At 59.9% G+C, this 23,732-nt stretch overlaps 1 protein-coding gene across 2 annotated transcripts; it reads right to left on the bottom strand.

The window, feature by feature from the left end:
- Positions 1-297: 297 nt before the first annotated feature.
- Positions 298-21,799, bottom strand: IL17REL (interleukin 17 receptor E like). Of its 2 annotated transcripts, none has more exons than XM_043882474.1 (16): positions 21,620-21,799; positions 18,675-18,702; positions 5,746-5,895; positions 5,493-5,599; positions 5,186-5,300; positions 4,887-4,931; positions 4,495-4,631; positions 3,935-4,006; positions 3,799-3,853; positions 3,127-3,290; positions 3,013-3,057; positions 2,724-2,781; positions 2,270-2,442; positions 2,019-2,099; positions 1,778-1,835; positions 298-432 (listed from the first exon to the last, which is right to left on the bottom strand). In XM_043882474.1, the coding sequence occupies exons 1-16, from the start codon at positions 21,719-21,721 to the stop codon at positions 407-409; spliced, it is 1,416 nt and encodes a 471-aa protein (XP_043738409.1). In that variant the 5' UTR covers positions 21,722-21,799; the 3' UTR covers positions 298-406. The 2 variants fall into 2 exon arrangements, with proteins under 2 accessions (XP_043738409.1, XP_043738410.1); XM_043882475.1 differs by having other exon boundaries at positions 2,279-2,442.
- Positions 21,800-23,732: the final 1,933 nt, after the last annotated feature.

Here is a 23,732-nt window from a genome sequence, read left to right as displayed (position 1 = left end):
GGGTCACACCCTGCACTCCAGAGAACCTCTTGCTCAGGGCCAGGGATGCTGGCCCTGACCCCAGGTGGTCCAGAGGGAGCCTGCACCAGGCTGAGATGGGTGCGTCAGGGGCTGGGCCATCTGAGGAAGGGGCTACCCATGGAGCCATTCTGTTGGCCCCACTCAGGGTTCAGGAGGGGCTGGAAGGCCTTCCTCTGACCCAAAGTCCCGGCATGGCCCAAGGGCCCGAGGAGCTGCAGACCTTTGGAGACCCGAGAGGTACACAGGCCCCCAGTCTGGGGCCACTGCATGCCCTGAGGCCTAGCCATTGCAACAGAGGCCTGGACTGTCCAGACGTGAGCTGGCCCTTTGCCGCATGCCTGCAGTCGGGCTTGGCACCCACGTCTTCTTGGTGAGACACTTGGCCTCAGGCTGCTGTCCCCTGGGTGGCAGCTGGGGAGAAAGGAATGGGGGGCTGGCTCAGGCAGCCTTGTGTGGGGGCATAGACCCCCTTCCCCCAACCATCTGGTGGCTCAGACGGTAAAGTGTCCGTCTGCAATACAGGAGACCTGGGTTCGATCCCTGAGTCAGGAAGATCCCCTGGAGAAGAGAATGACAGCCCACTCCAGTATCCTGGCCTGGAGAATCCCACGGACAGGGGAGCCTGGCAGGCTGCAGTCCATGGGGTTGCAAAGAGTCAGACACGACTGCGCGACTAACACTTTCACGTTCACTTTTCACATCCCCCCAGCCCACCTCCGACTATGAGGTGGAAAGGAGAGGGAGATGAGACCCCACCTTCTCAGGGCCCCCTGCCCAGTCCTGCCAAGCTTGTGCCCGGGCAGCAGGCCAACATCCGTCTTCGGGGGAGTCCACCCTGACCCCAGGAGCAGTATCCCCCCAGGTGCCCCGACTCCAGCTGGGCCCAGGTGCTCTCAATGTTCACAGGACTCACCCAGCGTGGCACGGGGCTCCAGTCATGGCCCCTGGCCACCCACCACACCATGTCACTGGCAAATATTGGAGCCCGGTCCAGACACGAGGCTCTTAGGGGTGACCATCTCCCCTTTGACCTGTGATCTGCTGGGGCAGGGAGGTGGGTGGTGTGGTGGGGTGGGATGAGGGGAGAAGCGGATGTGGGACTGGGGTGCCCTGGCATTGCTGAGACTCAGCTGTGCTCAGAGGCCATTCGAGACCTGCCCAGCTGTCCATCAGTGGATGGGGAGGTGAGAGCCCTGGATATGCCGACACCCCTCTTTCTGTCTGCTTTTCAGCACTGGAAAAGGTTTGCACTTGAAGGTGAGTGTGCCTGCTCCTCACTCCCACTGCCCGTGTAGCTCACTGCCCCCCTACCCCCGGCCCCCAGGCAGGAGTCACCCTCTGAGCCACACCCAGGCCCCATAGGTTTAGGGTTCCCTCTGCATCCTGCCAAGTCTGAGGTTCCAGGAATCTGGGACTCCTGGATGGGCGAAGGCTGGGCCAGGAACTTCCAGTTCCTGGGCAGTTGGAACCAGAGCCCAGGGTGGTGGACACTCAGGGAGGAGGATGCAGCACCCATGACTGGTGTGAGGCCCTAGCGGGTCCTTGATTACCCAAGTCAAGGCTCAGAAGCCTGGCCTGACGCTGAGGCGGTGGCCCCTCTGTCCTCCACCTCCTGTGCACTGTGTCCCCCCCTGGCCTGAGAGTGGGAGATGGGGCTTCCAGGGGCCAGTCTGGGTACGGCCCTTGACCCCTGGTAGCCCCGGAGCACCTGTCCTCCCAGCCCCCGCCCCCGCTGAGGCCTGGCCTGAGCACTCACCGCACTGGAGGTTGCAGAGCTGCTGGGGAGCGGAGAACTGGACATCGGTCCTCCTGCCCTGCAGGTGGGGGCAGGGCAGAGAGAGCAGGTCAGCACAGCCTGCAGCGCGCCCTGCATGGCCCCTCATTCCCTAGAAGCACCACCTGGAGAGGCTGTGGGGCTGAGGGGACCCCCAGAGCAGCTCAAGGCCCCGGGCAGCTCCTGGGAGGTGGGCGGAGGCTGGGCAGGGAGGCACACCTACCTGGATGCAGGTGCTGGGTGCGCAGGCCTCGTCCCTGGGAATGTCCACAAAGGCCATTGCAGGGTCCTCTGTAGGGTCACCCTGTAGGGGGAGGGGTCGGTCACAAGCAGAGGGGGCGCAGACCAAGCTCCTCCAGGTTACCGTGGCGCTCGCCACCCTTTGCCCCTGCAGGCACTAGCTCCTAGCTCCGGACTGCAGGGGAGTTGGGGGTCAGCCCCACCCCCAGGTCGCCAGGACGGTGCCCACCCCACCTGGCTCACAGAGGCCGCAGGGACGGGGGTGGCCTGGAGCAGTCGACGGCAGTCGGGGGGCCACGTCTTTCCCTGGTGACACAGGCACACCTGGAAGCGGGCGGGGCTGGACGAGAAGAAGGCCACCCGGAGGCGGCCCGGAGTGGGTGCGGGCTGGACGGTCATCTTCCAGGCTGTGGGGGGCAGGGGTGAGGCCCAGCACCCACCCACCACTGACCAACACCCTGTGTCTCGCCTCCCTGACCGAGAGGCGTTTACACAAAGGAAAGGGCCGTCTTGGCTACGGCCACACTGCAAGGGCCCCTGACCAGCCTCCAGCCTGCACCCTGGAGGGCCCGCCCCCGGAGCGCCCCCCGTCCCCGAGGGCCCCGCCCCTCGGAGGGTCCCACCCCTTGGAGGACCCTTCCCCTGGAGGCCCCCTTCCCCTGGAGGTCCCGTCCCCTGGAGGGCTCACCTGGGAAGCGCGGCTGCTTGAAAGGGCACCTCACTTGGAAACCCAGGCTCGTGGAGAACTGCCGGGAGGCCGAGGGACAGGGTCTGGCTATGTGCGCAGCGACAGGCGGGCCTCCTTCACGGCCCCCTAGGACTGGTCACAAACCCCCGCCCCCCACTGTTGGCCCAGGAACGGTTAGAAGGGCTGCAAGGTGTCTGGACCCTGGGGCTAGGCAAGGCAAAGGGAGACATGTGGCCGTGGGTCCCTTGTCTGGCTGGGCACGAGGCAGGCTGTGGTCCGGCCCACTCACCTTCAGGCAGAGCTGGGGCTGCGTGTCCACGAGCGGGTACTGCACCTGAGGGGCGCTCACGTCAGGGCCCTGGCGGTCCATCCCCGCCCCCATCCCTGCCTGGGGGACACTCACCTTGCCGCGGGCCGGCCGGCCTGAGTGCTTCAGCTCGAGGCAGTGGGCCCCTGGCCCTGGCCGCCAGCACAGACTCACACGGCCTCTCATGGGGCAGGCGGGCTCCCAGCTCAGCACCTGGCTCCCCGGCTGGTAGTGGATGGCGTCCCAGAGGCTCTCCCTGTCTGCAGGGACCCTCCCCCAGGGCTGGAGTCAGCGGGACACTGTCTTAGCTGCTGACTGGCCACCGGACCCAGCACCTGCCCAGTGACCGGCACGCTGGGTCCCGGGCAGGTGTCTTCTCTGGTGGCTTTAGGACTAGGCCCCACCCAGTCCGCTTGGGTGCCCTGTCGATGAGCACCCCGCAGCCTCTGGGAGGCCTCCCGCCCCCCGCGGCCTTGGCTCTCCCAGGTGGCCAGGCCATGGAGCGCGTGTGCGCTTGTGCGCTGGCTGACATGGACGCTTGCATCCACGCAGGGCTTCCACCACCTGGAGGGCTTGCCCAGAACACAGTTCTGACTACTTACTGCCCGAAGCCGTCTCAGGCGCTGAGGCTGGGCCTGCCCGCTCCTCTCAGCCCCTCTTGTGTCAGCCCCACGCTCTGAACCAGGAGCCCCCACTCCTGGGGACCCCGGACTCGCCATCTCCCACCCCTCCCTCCTCGCTCTCTCTCCGGCACCGCAGGGCACTCACCATCTTTGAAGGGGCAGGTTTGGATTCGCACCGCGTCGGGGGTCGCCGACCAGACCTGCGGAAGGGGCTGGGATCAGCACAGGGTCAGCCCATCTTCTTGTCCACTCTCGGGTGTCAAGGCCGCGCCCTTACTGACCTCAAGGCACAGGCACGACAACTCTTGGCTGTAGGGCAGAGAGACCCTCCGGGAGATACTGTTCCCTGTTACCTGCGTCCGAGGGAAGGCGCGTGGGCGCGGGGCGGGGGCTGTGGGCGGGGCTGGGACTGTGGCCGGGGCCGGGGCTGTGGGCGGGCGGCAGGGGAGGACAGGGGTGGGCGGGTCTGGTGGGCGGGGCGGCAGGGGAGGACAGCGGGCGGGCGGGGCCTGGTGGGCGGGGCGGCTGGGGAGGACAGGGGCGGGCGGGGCCTGGTGGGCGGGGCCGGGGCTGTGGGCGGGGCGGCTGGGGAGGACAGGGGGCGGGCGGGGTCTGGTGGGCGGGGCGGGGGCCGCGGGCGGGGCGGCAGGGGAGGACAGGGGTGGGCGGGTCTGGTGGGCGGGGCGGCAGGGGAGGACAGCGGGCGGGCGGGGCCTGGTGGGCGGGGCGGCTGGGGAGGACAGGGGCGGGCGGGGCCTGGTGGGCGGGGCCGGGGCTGTGGGCGGGGCGGCTGGGGAGGACAGGGGGCGGGCGGGGTCTGGCGGGCGGGGCTGGGGCTCACCAGCACTGGGGTGCCCGCGTCCTCGCAGGTGAACCGCTTCAGACAGAGCCGCGCGTAGTAGTCAGGGCCCCCAGACTCCGGCACCTGTACTAGAACGACCTTGCGGTTGCGGTCCACCCAGTAGGAGAGCTTCTCAGCTGTAGGAAGGCAGGAGGAGGGGTCACGCTGGGGCCAGAGGTCACCACGCACAGGGCTCCAGCTGTCCTGACAGCCTGCATGTGGTGACTCCCGCCAGACCCAGGCATCTTGGAAGTCTCTGCCTGAGGACCCATCGTGAGTTCCCAAGTGAGGAGGGCGGAAGAGCCTGGTAGGAGGCCTGTGGGTGCCCACCACCACCCGAGGGTCTTCCCAGGGGCAGCGGGGCCGGGGTCCCACCTGGGGAGGGACCTCACCGAAGCAGTCAGGCACATTCTTCCCCACGTCCTCATCTCTGCAGTCTGCGAATAACAAGGGTAGTGTTGGGCCCAGCCCACTCTGCCCCCGGGGCCGCCCCCAGGGCCGCCCCCAGCCAGGCCTCTGCTGGTGTGATTTCCAGAAGCCCACTGCTCCAGGGAGACGGCAACCCAGAACTGAGCAAATGCACTTGTTGGGACCTGTCCCGCCTGGCCTATCCGCTGCCTGGGTGAGTCCTGCCCCAGGGCAGTCTCTGGAGGCTGGAGGGCAATGCCCATGCCAGCTCCCTGGTCCCTACCTTCCGTGTGGTATTGCTGGCCCAGCTGGACCCCGCAGAAGTGGGGGACAGTCCTCAGGGTGACGTAGAGGGTCTGGGCCACGCCCACCTCGAAGCAGTCAAAGTGCACCTGGAGCTGGGCAGGGACGGGGTGAGCTGTGGGCCTGGGCCTCTACCCCCCACCCCTGGCCAGGCCAGCTCCACCTCGCACAGCTGGGACCCAGAGTCTGGGGTAGGGGAGGGCAGTGAGAAGCTGCCAGGGGACAGCTGTGCTGCGGGCACAGGCTTGGGGCCGGACTGGAGGGCCTGGGGCAGACGCGGGCCTCACCTGCCGCCCTGCCTGCCGGCGGGAGGCCCTGGGGACCCGCACAGCCTGGCACTGAGTCTCCTGGGTGTCCAGGCTCGTGGAGCAGGCCTCCAGGCCCTGCAGGCTCTCTGTGGAGAGAGGGCCCGCGGGCTGTCAGACCGTGCCGGCCCCTGTGAAGGCAGCGAGCAGGGTCTCCCAGCCTGCCCTCAGGTTGTCATGGGGAGAAGAGGAGCCCTGAGTCCCCCACGACCCAGGAGTGACCCGTCCCAGTCACCGTGCAGCGTGAGGGAGGCATTGACACGCAGGAGCAGGGAGCAGCTGCCGGGCGAGGAGCACTTCATGGCAGTGGAGAGCGCCAGGGCCCCCAGGACGGACCTGGGCATGGGTGCTGGGGGTTGCCGGCAGAAGCTGTTGAAAATATTTTCTGTTGGGGAGAGAGGGAGGCTAAGTGCCAGGGTTGCTGGTTCCCTGCAGGTGGCCAGGTGGGGAGGGGCTCTGGGGCTGCACAGAATGGGGGGGGTCCTCCCTACTTGCCCCAGTGCCGTCAGAGCGCCAGGCCCTGGGCGAGTGGTGGGCCCAGGTCCCACCTGCACCATGTGCAGAGCTGACTGCTGGGCCCAGGAGCGGGGCCCCCACCTGGCCGGCAAAGGGGCAGAGGTGGCCCCCCCAGGCATGCCGGCTGGCCCTATGGGTTCCAAGGATGAGCAGCAGCACAGGTCTGCAGGGGGCGCCTGGGCCTGAACCCGAGGTCATTGCCACCCTGTCCGTGGTCAGGCGGCAGCACCGGCACAGATGGCTTGGCCCCAGTCGTCAGGGCCCTGGAAGCTGGGGCCAGACCGAGCGCCATGCAGGCAGCTGGGGTCTAGCTTTCAGGCTCCAGGGCTGAGCGGTGTTTTTGGTCTTGGCTCTGCCTGATCTGCAGGCAGATGCTTCAAAGTCAATGGGGTTAGTTCCATGGTCGCCACCATGCCCCGGAGAGCCCTGCACCCCACGGAGCTGGCAGCCCAGGTTCCCTCTGGCACTCAGGACCTGGCATGCCGGTCAGGTGACACGTCAGACGGTGTGTGGGCTCAGCAGTGCCCAGGCCCCAGGCACACCCCAGGCAGCATGGCAGGAAGACCTGCCCTCGGGCTGACGGTCAAGGGGAAGCAAAGGACAAAGGTGCCAAGGCCCTTCCTGTGCTTCAGAGGGAGGGGGACACGGGGGACCAGGGGGACCGGTTGAATGCATGAGGGTGGGGGAAGGGCAGAGGGTGCACGCAAGGCCGTCTACCCTCACAGCAAGAGGAGCCGGAGTGAGGGGTCCCCGCAGCCACGGTGGCTGGACTCCCAGACCTTGGAGAAGGGGGTCAAGGCACTGCTGCTGAGACCCAGACAGAAGAGCTGGCCCATCGCTCAGCGGAGCCCTGACCTGACCAGATCAGACGTGACTCAAAGAGGCAGCAGAAACTGTGAGGTCTGAAACGTTCCTGGGAAAGAAACCAGAGCTGTGGACCCCGCTGAGGTCAAGGTGGAGTCACGGAGCTCGGCCTGGACAGCAGGCGAAGTGTGGTCTCAAGACCCTAGGTGTGAGGACATGCAGGACGGTGATGCCCACGGAGGGGCAACCCGGGAGCCTCCCGGAGCCTGCTGTCCTGCAGTGCTGTCGGGGATGGGGGAGCGGTGTTCAGGGTGCCTGGTGCCTCCCCGAGAGAAGAAGTGGGGCAGATCTGGGCAGAGGCAAAAGACCGGAAGTGGCCAGAGTTTGAAGGATGAGCATGGGAGGATCGCGATGCAGAGAGCGGGGGGGAGTGTTTGGCAGAGCAGGGATGCGCGCGTGGACTGAGGAGCGCAGGAAGAGAAGAAGCCACAGGGGCTCTGGGGACAGAGTCTTGTCGGCCCGTGGGGCTGGGCTGTCCCTGCTCCCAGCCTGACTGCAGACCCTGGGCCTCACGGGGCCCCGGTGCAGCGGACGCAAGAGTCTTGCTTCCTAAGAGAAATAACTAGCCGTGGTCACTGGTCTGATCTCGCCTAACAGATCTTGAAAGAAGGACCCCAGAAGGATTAACCTGTTTCCAAGTAACTTGACTGTATTCCAGAAAAGACTCAAGAATATTTGTGAGGATAAAAGTGTATATCCAGCGTGCGTGTGTGCTCAGTCACACAGGTTCCGCCTCTTTGCGACCCTGTGGACTACAGGCAAGAACGCTGGAGGGGTGCCATTTCCTCCTCCAGCGGATCTTCCTGCCCAAGGGATTGAACCCACGTCTCCTGTATCTCTTGCATTGGCAGACAGATCCTTTACCACTGAGCCATCTGTGAAGCCAGGTAAAAACCCCAGTCTACCATATAATAAAAAATTACAAGTTATGCAGAGAATCAGGAAAACAACTTGAATGAGGAAAAAAATCTATTAATTAAAACTGACACAGGTGTTAGAATTAGTAGACAAGAATATTAAAATAATTATTATAACTGCATTTCACATGCTCAAAAAGTTAATGGTAGACATGAAAGATTTTTTTTTTTCAAAAAAAGTCCAACTTACAAGGATGAAAACTGCAATGTCTGAGATGAAAAATACATTAGCTAGATTAATAACAGATTAGCCATTGGAAAAAAAAAGATTGGAGAACTTGACATAGCAATAGAAAACACCCAAAAGTAGGTGGAGAGGGATGATGGTGGTGATGGTGGAGGTGGTGGTGGTGATGGTGATGGGGTGACGATGTAATGATGGTGGAGGTGGTGGTGATGGTCATGGGGTGATGATGTAATGATGATGGTGGTGGTGATGGTGATGGGGTGACGATGTAATGATGGTGGAGGTGGTGGTTGATGGTGATGGGGTGACGATGTAATGATGATGGTGGTGGTGATGGTGATGGGGTGATGATGTAATGATGGTGGAGGTGGTGGTGATTATCATGGTGTGATGATGTAATGATGGTGGAGGTGGTGGTGATGGTCATGGGGTGACGATGTAATGATGATGGTGGTGGTGGTGGTGATGGGGTGATGATGTAATGATGGTGGAGGTGGTGGTGATGGTCATGGGGTGATGATGTAATGATGATGGTGGTGGTGATGGTGATGGGGTGATGATGTAATGATGGTGGAGGTGGTGGTGATTATCATGGTGTGATGATGTAATGATGGTGGAGGTGGTGGTGATGGTCATGGGGTGATGAGGTAATGATGATGGTGGTGGTGATGGTCATGGGGTGATGATGTAATGATGGTGGAGGTGGTGGTGATGGTCATGGGGTGATGATGTAATGATGGTGGTGATGGTCATGGTGGAGATGGTGGTGACAATGGTAAGGAAATAAAACAGCGCTTCGGGGAGCTAAAGGACAACTTCAGGTGATCTAATGTACGTGTAGTTAGAGTCCTGGAAGGAATGAGGGAGTGAAAAAACTCCTTAAAAAAGGATAGAAAATTTTCAAGCTTGGTGAGAACTATACACTCACAGATCCAAGAAGCCCGATGAATGATAAGAAATATGAAGAAATTACAGGCACAGCACGGTCAGTTTGTTCAAAGCCAGAGTAAAGAGAAAACTGTAAAGCTACCAGAGGGAAAGACATGTGAGGCACAGCGGAACCAAGGCAGGGGAGAGGCAGACTTCTTTTGGGGAGCCACGCGAGTGAGATGATAGGGAAAGACTCCCCAGGACTGAGAGACAAAACCCACTGGCCTAGTATCCCACCCCCTTCCAGGCCTGCGTGCCTGACTCTTGGCAAGCATGCTTCAAGCCCAGGGGGAATGCAGTCCTTCCAGCAAACGGTGCTCAGTTCTGTGTCCGCAGGCAAACAGCGGACTCTAGCCCACAGCTCTCACAGAATGTAGAGTTTATCCCAAATGGACTGTCAGACTCAATGTAAAACCTAAACTACCAAACTTTCAAAACGAAACCTGTTTTTAAAAATCTCTATGACCTTAGGTAAGGCGAAATTTTCTTAGACACAACAGTGAAATTGTGACCCATCAGAGAAAAAATGGGTAAGTTGGATTTCATCAAGCTTTCGAACTTCTGCTCTTTGAAAAACCCCAGTAAAGAAAGAAAAGACAAGTCAGAGACTGGGGGGAAATATTTGCGAATCGTGCACCTGTTAAGGAGCTTCTGTGCAGAACTCGTAGGAGCTTTCCAAGTTCAGCAAGGAGGAGACCGACAACATGTCCACCGGTCCTCCACGTGGAGGGGGCGGGGCTGCAGGACCCCACCTCCCCAGATGACGCAGGTTTAGAGAATAATAAAGCCAGCGAGTAGCTGTTGGTGTTCAGTCACTAAGTCGTGTCCAACTCTTTGTGACCCCATGGACTGCTCATGCCAGGCTTCCCTGTCCTTCACTGTCTTCCTGAGTTTGCTGAAACTCATCTCCATTGAATCGGTGATTAGCATCTCATCCTCTGTCGCCCCCTTCTCCTCCTGCCCTCAGTCTTTCCCAGCATCAGGGGCTTTTCCAGTGAGTCGGCTCTTCACATCAGGTGGCCAAACTAAGTGGGTAGTTGCTCTGCCTTTTCCTAGCCACATGTGCTGGCAGTTCTTAATGGGGGTAAAATCCTCCCCGCTGGTCAGAGCTGTGAACTGTGGCCTGCCCCGCTGGCCTGGCCCCCACCGCACACCCAGCCCGCTGTTGCCCTGGGGCTGATGAACACGAGGTGCAGGGTCAGGTGGGTGATTCAGAGCGTCCCGGGGGGACAGTTCCCAAGGGCCGTGGCTGGAACTGGAGCAGAGGCTGCCTGCAGGAGGCTCCAGGGGCTCGTGGTCAAGCCCGGGAGTGGGGGGTTAGTCTGGCAAGGTGGGGGGTGGGGGTGAGGAGTGCTGTGTCCCCAGCCTGACGTTTCCTTGCTGAGAGGTGCATCCTCAGAGCCTGGAGCTTCAGAACCCTCTCTCATCTAGGTTGCCCCTTGTGTGTGTGGAAACGTCCTCCTCTGTGCAGAAAATGAGAAGGCGGCATCTTTTGACCTTTACTGGAGAACTACAAGGACCTATTCCAGCCAATCAAGCAAAGGATCAGAGTCAGAAGGAAAAAAGGGTGGAGCCATAGAAGAGCATGGTGACCGCGGGTGCCAAGAAGTTGACTGTATAAAAGTAAGAACAGGCTCTTGTCCCCAGTTAAGCTCACAACCCAGAGGGTGTGTAGAAGAAAGTGATGCGATGGACTTCCCTGCTGGTCGAGCGGTTAGGACGCAGCACTTGAACTGCCTGGGCATGGATTCAGTCCTTAGCTGAGGAACTAAGACCCCACAGGCCGTGCAGAGCGACCTCATTGTGACTGTGTGGAAGGCGTTGTGAACCCCAAATTCTTCATAAAGATTAAGGAGAAGTAAATACATTTGATCTCATTTGAAGGTTTAAAGCCATCACAGTAAACCAGAGGCATACTAACAGAAGGCCTAACAGCTTGGCTGTATCTTAAAAAGGAGAAATATGAACTCAGAAGGAAGAAGTGGGTTACAAAGGGAACCGAGAACACAGGACCGGTGAAACACGGAGGTGAATTTAACTGTGCATTGTCAGGGCAGGAGGACAGAGAACGGCTCCGTGTGTCTGAAAAGCCATCGGGGGTTCCTTCTGCGTCCCACAGGGGCCCGCGCTGTCTGGGCCGGTTCCACTGAGAACTAACAGTGCTGGAGGGAAAAATATACGTAAAAAACTCACATGTAAAACCACACACATGAAAACATACATGTGGAACACATGAAACATACCTGTAAACATACATGTGGGAGACAGGCATAGACAACTTACATATACATGTGAATACATACATGTGAAAAAACTTCTCAAAGCCCGTGAGAGCTGATAGGAGCATCAGGGTCCTCAGTATCAAACCCGAGGGAGCGGGGGGCGGGGGACAGGCTGCCTCTCGACTGGACCAGAAGGCCCAGGGCTGCCCCGTCTGGTGATCAGATCGGGAGAAACCTGCTGCCTCCTCCAACCCTGGGCCCAGCAGGACGGCAGGGACGCGGAGCTTCCTGGAGAGCCTGCAGCCCCCGCAGGCCTGGGGGCCAGCTCCCAGTGCTGCTGTGCACTGCGGGAGATCTAAGGAACTTCAGTCTGGGACTTAGAAATGGTCCCGATAGTCATAGGTCACTCCCGGTCCCACTCAGAAACAATGGGAACCCGGTCTGCGGGGAGATGCCTGAATCCTTGGCCCGGGGATGGCAGAGGCGTTCCTCAGGGGCACGGAGCAGACTTTTTTTTTTGGCTACACTGCGTGGCTTGTGGGATCTTAGGTTCTCACTCAGGGACAAACCCCAGCCGGCAGCAGGGAAAGACAGAGCCCTGGCCGCTGGACAGCCAGGGAACTCCCTGCAGCAGACACGTGAGAGATGAGCAGCCTCGCTGGGGAGACAGAGTGCCCAGAGGGAGGCCGGAAGAGACACACGCCGCAGACGGGTCCACGAGCCTCCACTGGGCCACGCAGGTTTAGCGCGGTGCCTCGGGCAGTCCTACTGCTCACCAACTCAGGACGGAGGTTTCACCACACTTTCTGCACAGGACCTCAGCATCTGCTTTCTTCCAGGCTTGACTCTCAAGAACACAGGGGAGGACGCCGTGAAACTGCGTCCCGCCCTTTGCCGTGTTCCCAACGGTGTGTCTGGGTCGCAGCACGAGCCGCAGGGCGGGCGGGCAAGAGCGGAAGCCTGTCTTTGCATAGACGTGCCTCAGTCTCTCCTGGTGTTTATGGCAGGGCCCTGTCTGCACGGTCAGGGTGCGCAGCTGTGGATGCCGAGCTGTCGCCCATTCCACGCATGTTCTCAGTGTTGCAAACAGCCCTGCGTTAAATCCTCACCCCGTTTCCCATCCGACCCCTCCTGGGGTCTCGTGGTCGGATGCTCCTTCCCTAGGAGGGGCCCTTGGGACAAGAGTCCGTCAGTCCCGGCCTGTCAGTATCTTCATGCCTGAAGGCCAGTTTCCTGTTATGGAAATATATTTGCTGTGTAGCATTGTGTAAACTTAAGGAGTACGCCGTGCTGGTTTGATGCATTTATATGTTGTAATAATTGCTGTTGTAGCAGAAGCACCCATATCAAGTCACATAATTATCGTTTCTTTTTGAGTGGTTGGATGAATTAAGATCTGGCCTCCTAGCGGGTTTCGTGATTATAACACAGAACTGTGTCTATAGTCATCAGACGACTTGCTATGGTTTTGCTGTCCATTCTCTTCTGGGGTAAAATGTGGCTCTTTGAAAAATCTGATGTACTTTCCTTTCCATTTTGAATTGCTAAGTTCTTTTTGCTTAGATGCCCACAGATTTTTCACTTTCTCTTTGACATCCAGCCATTTTGCTCGAGTAAGTTTTCACGTCACGTATTCGGGGTTGTTGCTTCACGTTCAGCGCCGAGTGTTGAGGCTGCTTGTTGTCCTTGAGCTGCAGTTCTGCGTGTCTGCTCTGCGGCTCACTTTCCTCCAGGGGCTCACAGCACCCGCATTCTGGACTTCCTCTGCCCATCTGCAGCATCTGCTATTCTTGACATGTCACTGCATCTCTTTTTGATTATTTTTCTTTTCAAACTGCACTTGTATTCTTTTCTCAGCATTTTTAGTTATTTACTCGTTTTTGGTTGCACGGACTCTCCGTGACTGTGCGAGGACTTATCTCCGTTGTGCTGAGTGGGGCTTGCTCTCTGCCGCGGTGCGTGGGCTGCTCGCTGCTCTGGCTCCTCTCGTTCTGGAGCACGGGCTCCAGGGCACGAGGCCTGCAGCCGCTGCAGCACCCAGGCTCAGGAGCCGTGGCGCTCGGGCTTCGTCGCTCTGAGGCGTGTGGGATCTTCCCGGACCAGGGACCGAGCTCTGCATTGGACTCTAGTCCAGTGCGCCATCAGGGAAGTCCCTTGTAATCTCGTTTTAATTGAAATAGAGTGTATTCACGATGTTGTGTTAATTTCCGCTGTACCGCAAAGTGATTCAGTTATACATATAGATACATTCTTTCTTTAAAAAAGCTTTCTTTTTCATTATGGTTTATCACAGAATATTAAATATAGTTCCCTCTACTATCAGTTCAGTTCAGTTCAGTCGCTCAGTCGTGTCCAACCCTTTGTGACCCCATGGACCACAGCATGCCAGGCCTCCCTGTCCATCACTGACTCCCGGAGTCTACTCAAACACAATATGACATTTCTTTTTGATTTTTTACAAAATCTCCTTTTCACCTTCTATTTCTCTCAAGGTATTTAATATTGGGTCTATTCACTACTTCTAACGTAGTCTTCATTTCTGCAGTGATTTTTCCTTTATTTTTAAGCCCGAGTGTTGTCACCTCATTTCTGAAATTTCCTAATTTTTGTTCCTATTGTTCTTTAACATCTGTATCCAATTCTTGAGTATTCTAACATTTCATGCAAAGATGGGCTCAATAAAGGACAGAAATGGTAGGGACCTAACAGAAGCAGAAGATATTAAGAAGAGGTGGCAAGAAGACACAGAAGAACTGCACAGAAATGATCTTCACAACCCAGATAATCACGATGGTGTGATCACTCACCTAGAGCCAGACATCCTGGAGTGTGGAGTCAGGTGGGCCTTAGGAAGCATCACTACAAACAAAGCTAGTGGAGGTGGTGGAATTCCAGCTGAGCTATTCCAAATCCTGAAAGATGATGCTGTGAAAGTGCCAGCAAATTTGGAAAACTCAGCAGTGATCACAGGACTGAAAAAGGCCAGTTTTCACTCCAATCCCAAAGAAAGGCAATGCCAAAGAATGCTCGAACTACCGCAAAATTGCACTCATCTCACATGCTAGCAAAATAATGTTCAAAATTCTCCAAGCCAGGCTTCAACAATACATGAACTGAGAACTTCCCAATGTTCAAGCTGGATTTAGAGAAGGCAGAGGAACCAGAGATCGAATTGTCAATATCTGTTGGATCATACAAAAAGCAAGAGAATTCCAGAAAAACATCTACTTCTGCTTTATTGACTATGCCAAAGCCTTTGGCTGTGTGGATCACAACAATCTGTGGAAAATTCTTTAAGAGATGGGAATACCAGACCACCTCACCTGTGTCCTTTGAAACCTGTAAGCAGGTTGGGAAGCAACAGTTAGAATCGACATGGAACACGGACACATGGACTGGTTCCAAATCGGAAAAGGAGTACATCAGGGCTGTATTTTATCACCTTGCTTATTTTACTTATATGCAGAGTACATCACGCAAAATGCCAGGCTGAATGAAGCACAAGCTGGAATCAAAATTGCCAGGAGAAATATCAAGAACCTCAGATATGCAGATGACACCATCCTTATGGCAGAAATTGAAGAACTAAAGAGCCTCTTGATGAAAGTTAAAGAGGAAAGCGAAAAAGCTAGCTTAAAACTCAACATTCAAAAAACGATCATGGCATCTGGTCCCATCACTTCATGGCAAATAGATGGGGAAACAATGGAAATAGTAACAGACTTTATTTTCCTGGGGTCCAATATCACTGCAGATGGTGACTGCAGCCATGAAATTATTATTATTTTTTTGCAGCCATGAAATTAAAAGACGCTTGCTCCTTTGAAGAAAAGCTCTGATCAACCTAGACAGCATATTAAAAAGCAGAAACATTACTTTGCCAACAAAGGTCTGTCTAGTCAAAGCTATGGTTTTTCTGGTAGTCATGTATGGATGTGAGAGTTGGACCATAAAGAAAGCTGAGTGCCGAAGAATTGATGCTTTTCAACTGTGGTGTTGGAAAAGACTCTTAACAGTCCCTTGGAAGGCAGATCAAACCAGTACATCCTAAAGGAAATCAATCCTGAATATTCATTGGAAGGAATGATGCTGAGGCTGAAGCTCCAATAGTCTGGCCACCTAATGTGAAGAATGACTCATTGGAAAAGACCCTGATGCTGGGAGAGATTGGGGGCAGGAGGAGAAGGGGACGACAGAAGATGAGATGGCTGGATGGCATCACTGATTCGATGGACATGAGTTTGAGTAAACTCCAGGAGTTGGTGATGGACAGGGAGGCCTGGCGTGCTGCAGCCCATGGGGTCGCCAAGAATCTGAAGTCTGAACATGACTGAGCTACTGCACTGAACTGGCTATTTTAAACCACTTTGAAATGAAAAGTTACACTTGTGGGTTTTCAGGGTGTTCTGGTGCACTTCCCTTGCCTGTTGGGACCTGGTTCTGTTCCTCATTCTCTTTTCAGTCTCATAAGTCGTCTGGGGCTTGTCCCCAGAGTCCCCCTTGGCCGTGTTCATGTGAAGGGCGATTTCCGCGCTTTTAGCCGCAGCTGGGTTCTGCTTTCCTCGCTGCACACAGCGCCCTCTGCTGTTGGTGTTGGGTGGACGTGCTCTGCCGTCCGGTTTCCGAGCTCTTCCTTCCCCTGGTCCTCATTCTCTTGCCGCTGCTGTCCTGGAGCCTCTCGGAGCTCCTCTGCAGGGCCGCCTCCCAGGGGTTCCTGAGCAGGCGCTGTGTGCTCCCCAGTGGTGCTCACCGCCTGCTGCGTTCAGACTCCCCTTTGCCTTCTGTTGCTCCTCCCACCTGGGGCCCTGGGGCCTGTCTCTGGGGTCTGGAGCGTGGACCCCGCTTCTGTTTTATGCCCTCCATGCTCTTGCATCTGGATTCAGGGCCGCCTCAACGACACTGCCGTCTCCCAGGACAATTTAGGAAAGAAATGAAGCCGAAGGGTCACCCCCCCAGAAGTCAGCGTCCAGCTTAGATCTACTCATCCATGGGCTCCGTGTGCAGGTCCGCAGGATGGTGGGGGGGCGTAAGGAGGGGCCCCCAGGACTCAGGGTGGCCTCGCTCAGGAGTAGAGGCCTTCGGGGAACCGCCCGCACAGCGTGGAAGTCTGAAGACGGGCGGGGTGGGGGTGGAGGCGTCCGGCACTTGGTGTGGCCACCGCGGGATTTCCAGGCAGCAAAGATCGCAATTGGGCGCTTGCCTCATGGCAGACAGAAACAAGCGCTAGCTGAACCAAAGACCTGAGTCTGAGAACCAAAACTTTAATGGAGAAACACAGGAAGACAGAGAGGAAGTATCTATGACCTCAGAACGGGGAAGACTTCTTAAAAGATCCCCTCCAATTCACGAAATCCTGAGAGGGGAGGCGTGTGAATACTATTGCATTGAAACCGAAGCATGTGACTCTCAGCCCGAGGCTGAGGAGGAGGAACAGTGGGAAGAGCTGTGACGCGGGGTGACTGCTGTCACCACGGGAGGAGCCCACGCAGATCTGTGTTGTCAGAGACACACAAACGGAGACGGGAGTGTGGGGGGGGTCCCTCACAAAATACCCCCCACACCTGCCAGAACCCATACTGCCCCCGCAGCGGACGGAGCACGTGGGCCAGGCCAGAGCGTCACCCAGGCAGGAGCTGTGTCCGTGCCTGGGGACCCCGCCCCCAGAAGCCCTGCTGGGGGGTGACAAAGCCCAGGAATCCGTGGCGAGCCCCCTCTGCGCCCCCCGTCTGGAGAGAAGGAGGCCGGGCGGGTGTCCTGCATTTTCACGGCTCCCACTGGGGTACGAGAGAAGGGAGGGGGAGGGAGGGAGACCGTGATGGCCCCCAGGTCCCCTAGAAGCCGAGGGCCCCTCCCCGCAGCCCCACCCCCCCCAGGACCTGCCCGGCCGAGTTCCCCATCCCCCCAGCATGCCTGGGGCCATCCTGACATCTGGCCCTTGCACACAGCAGGTCCGCGGGGGAAACCCCATGGGTTTGGGGTCAGTGAGTGAGGAGGGGGTCTGAGTAATCTGGGGGTCCATAGGGAGCTGCCCACGTTTGACCAAGACTGAAGGAACGTCAGAGACGATGGAGTGTAGAAAACATAAAAACAGTGTGGGGGAGAGGACAGACAGGAAGGAAAGGAGGGAAATGAAGACAGCATGTGGGGGGAGAGAGCGGCATGGCGGGACGGAGGGAACATCCACCGCGAAGGGACACAGTGTCAGGGACACGCGGGCCCAGCGCGGTGGTCACAGCGCAGGGGGCTCAGTGGAGACGGGGCGCGGGAGCCAGACACCTCATCTCGGGTCAAATAAGTACAGTGAAGACGGTAAATCAGGAGATGTGGCTGACTTGGAATGATCACAGCAAAAGCCACGGAGAAAGACAGGAACAGAGGAAGCTGGCGATGCACGCAGAGGTGGTGTTGCCAGAGCAGAGGCCTGCGCTCAACGCCCTGAGGCTACGGAACAATGGCATCGTCCGGTCGTCTGGTCGGAAGCTCACAGGGATCCAGGAAAGGGCCCGGCCCAGGCCGGAGCGAAGCCTGCAGGCCCCTCAGCAGAAACACCGGGGGGGCCTCGGGCTTCTCACCCTTGGGGAGGGTCTAGGCACAGGCTGTGACCTGATGATGCCGTTCAACACCACAACCGCTGACCACGGTCAGACACACCAGCGACAGGGGCCTGCCTGGGGTGGGGGCAGGCCGTTGGCTCAGGGGTCCGCGTCCTGTCTCATCATCCCACTCCTTAACCTTGGGGGGTCCTCGAGAAGTAACCCCTCCCGAGGCGAAGAAACAGTCAATTAAAGTTTAGCCATTTCTTTGGTTTTTCCTATTAAAGTAAAATTAAAATACTGATTTTAAATGGAATAAAGTAATTTCACTTTTATAAAATCTTTGTTATCTGTTTATCCAGGAACAGTATATTTGCCTACAGAGATGTCTAGAACTATGTCTTCCTAGGATAAATAGCATTTATTTCTCTAAGAGGGCTTTGGAGCTAGATTTACTGGAACTTTTCTGCTTATATATTCTACATCCCTTGCGTGCATGCATGCTAAGTCGCTCAGTCGTGTCTGACTTTTTGCGACCCCATGGACTGTAGCCTGCCAGGCTCCTCGTTCATGGGATTCTCCAGGCAAGAATACTGGAGTGGGTTACCATGCCTTCCTCCACTGTGTCCCTTATGCCCCTTTTTAAATAAAATATAAAGTGTCTGCAAAGACAATAAAGCTATTAAAATAAGATGTCGTATTAAGGTAGGCAAAAACGGGGCATGTGATGAGAAAGTGGAGGTTCCATGTATTGCTGGTGAGGTGGAGACTGGCGTGGCCACTTCACAAAGCAACAAATTCCAATAGGAACCCGCGCCTCCCGTGTCCAGCAAGCCAGCAGCTGGGCGTGGAGGGGGCCGTGCCCTCCTGCCCCAGGCGGCGGCAGGGATGACTCTGCCCGGTGAGGTGGAGGGGGTGTCAGCACTCCTGCGAGGGAGACCCCGGCCATGGGAGGAGAGGGTGACGGGGACCAGGAGGGCCTGAGATGTACTCACGGTTCACATGGCTCTTGCAGGCGAAGCCCTGCGGACAGAACATTGAGAGGGAGTGAGGGGTCAGCCGGCCGCCTCGTGTCACCCCCAGAGCCCCAGCCGGTGACCTGCGCCCCTGGACCTTCAGGCCCCGCAGCACCCCCCGGAGCTGGCGGGGTGGGGCCCGGGTGCAGGGAGAGAGCAGGTGGCAAGGACCCGCTCACGCCAGGCAGTGACGCCTTGGGTCACGTGGGAAATGAGGGGGCTCGGGAAGGTGGGGGCCCTCTCGCGGGCGGGGCACTCCAACAGCTGGGGGCTCCTTGCCGGCACAGGTGGGGGTGGGGGTCTGCTCCTCCTCCCTGGGTCTAGGGGGCAGGCACTCCTGGGGGTCCATCTCCAGTGCTAACCCCCTTCCTAAATAGTCTTCATTTTGGAGTAATCTTAGGTTTATAGAAAAGCTGCAAGGATGGTATTGAGCTTCTCCCAGTGACCCCGGATGCTAACACCTGGGTAACCGGATGTCACTCCTGGCTGAGCCCCAGACTCTGGGCCCCCTGTCCCCACCCAGGCACCTTGTCTGCCCCAGCCTTTTCACCGTCACCCCTCATCCCCCCGGTCTTCTGATCATGACATCCCCCTGAGACACTAAGGCCGTCAGCCCCCAGTTGCACAAACCCCACTGAGGTGACCCCAGGGGACTGCCCATGGTCCTCGGGCTGAGGAAGGTGACCGGGGGCAGCGGGGGGGGGGGACCCGGCTGGGCAAAGGGGCTGCACCTGCCTGGGTGCCCCTCCCAGAACCTGACCGAGCAGACAGGCGGAGGGTGAGACGGCCAGTCCAGCGGGCCCAGGGGCCAGCAGGCGGCGCGGGGCGAGCCCAGCAAGGCAGGGCGGCCGCGGGCCTGGGCCACAGCCCTGCGTGGCCACCTCGCTCCTCCCACAGCCCTGAGGCCTGGAACCAGCCCCCGCATCCCTGTGGCCTGAGTCCACCCCCTCCCAAGCTAGCGGGGGCTCCAGGGAGTGGGGAGGTTGACCTGTGTCCTGGCCCCCACAGCCACCCCTGGAGACCACCCTGTGCCTGAGGACCACAGAGCCACAGCCCTGGGTTACTGGTGGGGGTGGGTGCGGTCTGGTGCTTGGCCCTTGGGTGCCCAGAACCTCCCTGGGGCAAAGGTCAAGGTCAGAGAGCCCCGGTGGATGGTGGCGCCCGGGGGAGCTGGGGATGGCGGGTGCGGGAGACGGCAGGTCTGCGCCTTTCGTCGAGGCGGGGGTGGGGGGTGGGGCGCGGGGGCGGAGAAGCGGCTGCCCCTGCCCTACCCCCCACCCTTGGGGGTTTCCGCCGTTGGGCTTCTCGGGGCTTCCCAGGTGAGTCGGCAAGGGGGGCGGTCTGTGGGGAGGGGCCCAGCGGGCCTGGTCCTCACCCTGCCGCCCCATAGGGGGGGAGGACAGGGTCCTAGGTGCTTGGGGCGGGGCCCTGACCGCCCTCCAGCCCCAGGCGCCCCGTGCTCAGCGGTTCCTCTCCCCGCCCTGCCTGAAGGCTGTCAAGGCCCAGAGCGCTGCGGGGGTCTCTGTGCGGGTGAGGGGCTTCAGAGGCGCCCGAGGCAGCCCACCACCCTGGGCTTCCTGACCCCTCCCCGGGGCCCCTCCCCCAGCCCCTCTTCCAGCGGCCCCTCCCCCGGGCCTTTCAGGCTCTGTCCTCTTCTCTCCCCATCCGGCAGCCCCCTCCCTTGACCCTGCCGCCCCAGCTGGGTGCCAAGGCGGTGCCCTGGCCCAGCCCTCTCCCTGGGTGGGGGGCCGCGGCGGGCTGGGAGGCTCCCCCGGCCTCTCCCTCCCCCGCAGCCCCTCCCCCACCGTCCAGGCCCACCCCAAGGAGGGAGCCCCTGCACACCGCTGCGGCCTCACCGCTGTCCCAACACCAGTCCTCCGTGTCTGGGCTTCTCAAACCCCGTATTTCAAAATTCCCGTATTTCCCTGAGCCCAGAGAATGCCTCCGGCCTGGGCCCAGGCGCTACAGCTGCGTCTTAAGATTCATCCTGGCTTCTTCCTTCCCTGGAGGTCTGGGACCCAGTCCCGCAGCTCCACCTCACATTGCCCCTGAAGCAGCCCACCCTTTCACCATCACCAGGCCCCACCCCTACTTCAGCCGGCTGTTCCCTCTGCACCTACCAGTCCCACCAGGAACCAGAAGGACCCACCATGGGTCCCTGCACCCAGGACCTGAGTCCCACTTCTGAGGCTCTGCCTGACCCCTGGCCCCCGGAGCCTGCCCTGTCCCTCCCTGGACCCTCTGCCGGACGCACTCCAGGCCCTGGGGAGCTGCCTTGCCTCCTGACTCGGGGCTGACTGTGTGTCCCAGTGTCCCCCGAGCTCTGGTGCCAGCTGCCACTGCTCCCCGAGCCTGCTTGCCCTGTGTCTGCCCCGGTCCCCGCTGACCCCCACCTGGAGGAGGGCCCGTAACCGGGGCTCCCCGGCCCCCGGCCCAGTCTCGAGCTGGGGGACCTCTGAGGACAGGGTGCTGCTGGCTGGGGCGCCACGGGGACAGTGAAAGTCCCAGGACACCACTTCCGAGCCACATCCTTGCCCCGTGGCGCCTTCCCGCCCAGAATGAGCTTGGTGCCCACGGCATTTCCTTAGCTGGGCGTCCACACAAGCCCGGACACCGCCCCAGCCCGCACCCCGGATGATGAAACAGCCCTGTGAACACAGGAGGGGCCGTGCCCCAGCATGGCTCCCCGGGCAAGGACACTCACGGGGCCTTGGTGCCCCACACGCTCCTGGCAAATGCTTCCCCGATTGGCACCGTGGGTCAGCCACCACCTCGGGGGAGCTGTGGGCCTCCGACCACCCACCGCCCTGGGCCCCGGGCCCCTTGCTGGTCACTCTGAGTCGCGTGTGTAGCTGGGCCAGGCCAGTGGCCAGCCAGGTGGAGGCAGGGCCCCTCATAGGAGAGTCCAGTAGGGGCAGGCTCACCTGGGAACAGGAGAGGCTGCATTCCGTGACCCTGGGGACGGCCAGGCTCTGGTAGGTGCCCCAGGTCAGGCAGAGCAAGGCGACGGCGCACCCAGCCAGCATCTGGCCGCAGAACGGTGCCCGCCAAGCGAGGGCGCGAGGGGCGGCTCGTGGCGGCTGTGCCTCGCCTTCCCAGCCTGCGGCTCAGCCTGGAGTGCGCTCGCTCCTGGGGCAGACACTCCCCCTCCCAGTGGGCCGGCCACAGCCACAGCCCACAGCTTCCGCCTGCAGGCTCTGGCTCCTGGCCAGACGCCCTGGAGTTTCCAGGCTGTCAAAGGAGACATCCTGGAACCGTGGGGCTCTGGGGTCTCCCGTGGCTGGGTGCCCCTGGGGCTGGCAGCCGGGGCAGGGCTAACTGTGGGCCTGTGGACTCGGGGAGCCGCCCTGCACCCCCCATGAATCCTCGGTGTCCCCGCCTCCCCCCCCCACCATCTCTCAGGCTTCTGTCCCAAAGTCGGGAGATGGAAGGTGGCCCTTGCCCCAGTCGTCGAGCTCAGCGGGGCTGGCAGAGAGGTGGGAGCCGTCCCCGGAACCAGCCCCAGCTCCCACAAGCCTGGGCCACCCCTCCAGTCCTGAGTGCCCCGTCCCTCCTCTGGGTGTGAGAGGCTGCCCCACTTTACTGGGCCCTTGCTCCGCTGTCCATCACCCCAGAGAGTGCTGCCCCGAGGCTGACTCCGGGGCCTGGCTTGTGCAGGGAGCTCACTCTGTCCCTTCTCCATTTGGGTCGTCTATGCAGACACCTCCATGCAGGCGCTCACAGCGCCCTGCCTGCCCCCAGCCCTAGGCTGAGGTGTGGCTCGGGGGTCCTTGGTCTCCTCCTCGGGTCCAGCCTACCTCCCTCACTGGCTGGCAGGTCTGAGCACCTCTGGCCCTGAGGGCACGTCCCCTGAGTTGGGGCATGGAAAAGAGGGAGTTGCTGGAGACCCCGGAGACCCCTTCAGGGCCCAGGGAGCTGGGGATCTGCTTGGAACCCCAACAGGGCGCTGCAAGCGTGGAGGGGAGCTGACCCAGCCAGCAGCACCCCCGGGCTGGCTCCCTGGGGGGCCCCAGGCCCTGGCTGCTCGCCTGTCTGTCGCCCCCTCGTCTGACCTGAGATGGGAAGTGGACTCGGGCCAGAGGAGTCAGGAACCAATATGGGAAACCCCTGAGGGAGCTTAGTCCTCGGGCGTGGGACCCACCGGCAAACATCACCCAGGACCATGGTCTCCGCTGCCTGCGCCCCCACCCCTCCCAGAAGCCAGAGGCAGAGCCAATGGGGGATGGAGCCCTCGGGGCAGTGTTCACCTGTGGTCCCCTGTGGGGTACGGTCAGCTGTCAGCTGGGGCATCTGGGGTGGCCGGGAAGTCCAGGCGCTAGTCCCCCCGCTGTCCCTGGCCTGGTCCCCTCTGAGTCAGGCTGCCAGAGCTCCCTGGGTCAGCCAGAGGGCTCAGGTCAGGAGGGCTGCGGGCTGTGTGCCCAGACGCTGTCCACCAGGCCAAGCGGGGAAGACCAGCCTGAGGCCGGGACTGAGTGCCACCACCTGCTTTCTCACCCGGGGGGCAAGTGGGGACTGTGCACCCAGTGACTCCGTGGGCACTGGCTCTTCCTGGAGCGAGGAGGCCCCACGTGGCCCCGGTCCTGGCCCACCTGCCGGCCGGCACCCCCAGGGCCCAGAGCACGCCATGCCAGTGCTGAGGGGCTGCAGGCAGTCAGAAATGAAGCCGCCACGTGGTTTCATGGGGAGAAGCGTGGTGGGGATGGGTCCTTGTCCTCTGGGGCTCCTGTCTTGTCTCGGAGGGCTGGGGGTTGCCAACCCTCCCAATGTCCAGAAAGAACAGGCCCTTGTGACCCTTCGCAGGCTCCCCGTCCCCTATAGGTGCAGGTGGCCAGGATGCCCCAGCCTGAGCTGAGATGCTGCATAGGCTCACCCATCTACGGTCTCCGCAGCCTGCACAGCCCACGGACGGCCCAGGGCCCCGAAAGTCCACCTGCGGTGGACCCTGAGGTGTTCGACCCAGTGCGGGCGCCCCTTCACCCCCTCGCTCAGTGCCAGGTTAGAAGGAGACGCTCGGGTGCAAAGAACCTGGAGCAGCAC

Source organism: Cervus elaphus, chromosome 22, assembly GCF_910594005.1.
Source record: "Cervus elaphus chromosome 22, mCerEla1.1, whole genome shotgun sequence".
Classification (NCBI taxonomy): Eukaryota; Metazoa; Chordata; class Mammalia; order Artiodactyla; family Cervidae; genus Cervus; species Cervus elaphus.
This window is presented reverse-complemented; position numbering and strand designations above follow the sequence as displayed.